At 30.8% G+C, this 1,055-nt stretch overlaps 1 protein-coding gene across 2 annotated transcripts in view; it reads left to right on the top strand.

The window, feature by feature from the left end:
- Positions 1 to 508: 508 nt before the first annotated feature.
- LOC21404324 (RAB6A-GEF complex partner protein 1) overlaps positions 509 to 1,055 on the top strand; it is an 11,763-nt gene continuing 11,216 nt past the window's right edge. The window contains exons 1-2 of one of the 2 annotated variants that reach the window (XM_024176427.1): positions 509 to 593; positions 722 to 906. In XM_024176427.1, coding sequence (XP_024032195.1) covers positions 763 to 906 — 144 coding nt within the window. In that variant the 5' untranslated portion in view covers positions 509 to 593; positions 722 to 762. Of the gene's footprint in view, positions 907 to 1,055 lie in introns of both variants that reach the window. The other variant, XM_024176426.1, reaches the window with a different exon arrangement.

Here is a 1,055-nt window from a genome sequence, read left to right on the forward strand (position 1 = left end):
TTTTTTTAGGTTTTTTGTGGGCCTTTCTCCTAGTTTGAGGTTTCCTATAAATACCTATCAGTATAGGGTTTTAGGGAGACAAATTTCCAAAGGAAATTGAGAGTAAAAGAGGCTGAGAAAAATATTGTTAATTGTGAAAGAAATACTAGTGAATGATTAAGTAATTTTTTATATTAAATTTTTTTAATAATATAATAAAATTTACAGCGACAGAAATAGAATGTAATTAAATTAGTGAACTTATATAAAATTTTTAATGTGATTTGCTTTTATTTTTGGTTCATTATTTTCGTTCTCCTTTATTTTGCGTAGGTCATAGAGAATTTTTCTTAACATATGATGCCTAATGTTTTTTTCTTGGGACGTTGGAGCATGAACTTAAAAGGATTGGAAGACGTTGACGTCAATAATCTTTTATTTTTCACATTTTATTTTTTTTAAATGAAATTAAAACTACCCTACAAAAATTAAAATTAAAATTGAGTGCCTAAAAAATAAACGAGAAAAAAAAGGGAAAAGTAATGAAAAAAAAACAGGTCCCAAGTCCCAAGTTGTGAGGGAACAGTGGCAAATGCGAGATCCACCTGAAATGGGTGAGCAAACGCCTTCAGAATCAGATCTCTCCTTATACAAAAAAATCTAATGCCCTTCCGATCCAATTTCTCTATTTTGTTCTTCGGATCTCAACTAATCAGTAATTCTGAAAAAACCCAAATCGTAGAATTATAATTGGAAGTCACCAAGCAGAAGAAGAAGAAGAAGATGTATATGGCATATGGATGGCCACAGGTCATCCCACTGGAACAAGTTATGGGTCCTTCTCAGCGGGTCATATATCTGAAAGTCATCAATCGCCTCTTACTCCTTGTCTCTCCCTCTCATCTCGAGCTTTGGAGTTCTTCCCATGTATGCTTCACAATTACGTAAATTTTATTTTTTTCTGTTAGTGATTTTGTATGTTCACGTATATGGGCATGTGTTATTTTGTGTTTTTGTGGATTTTTTTTTTTTTTTTTTTTTTTTTTTTTTTTTTTTTTTTTTTTTGTGATCTTTTT

This window comes from Morus notabilis, unplaced genomic scaffold (assembly GCF_000414095.1).
Source record: "Morus notabilis unplaced genomic scaffold, ASM41409v2 Scaffold248, whole genome shotgun sequence".
Lineage (NCBI taxonomy): Eukaryota > Viridiplantae > Streptophyta > Magnoliopsida > Rosales > Moraceae > Morus > Morus notabilis.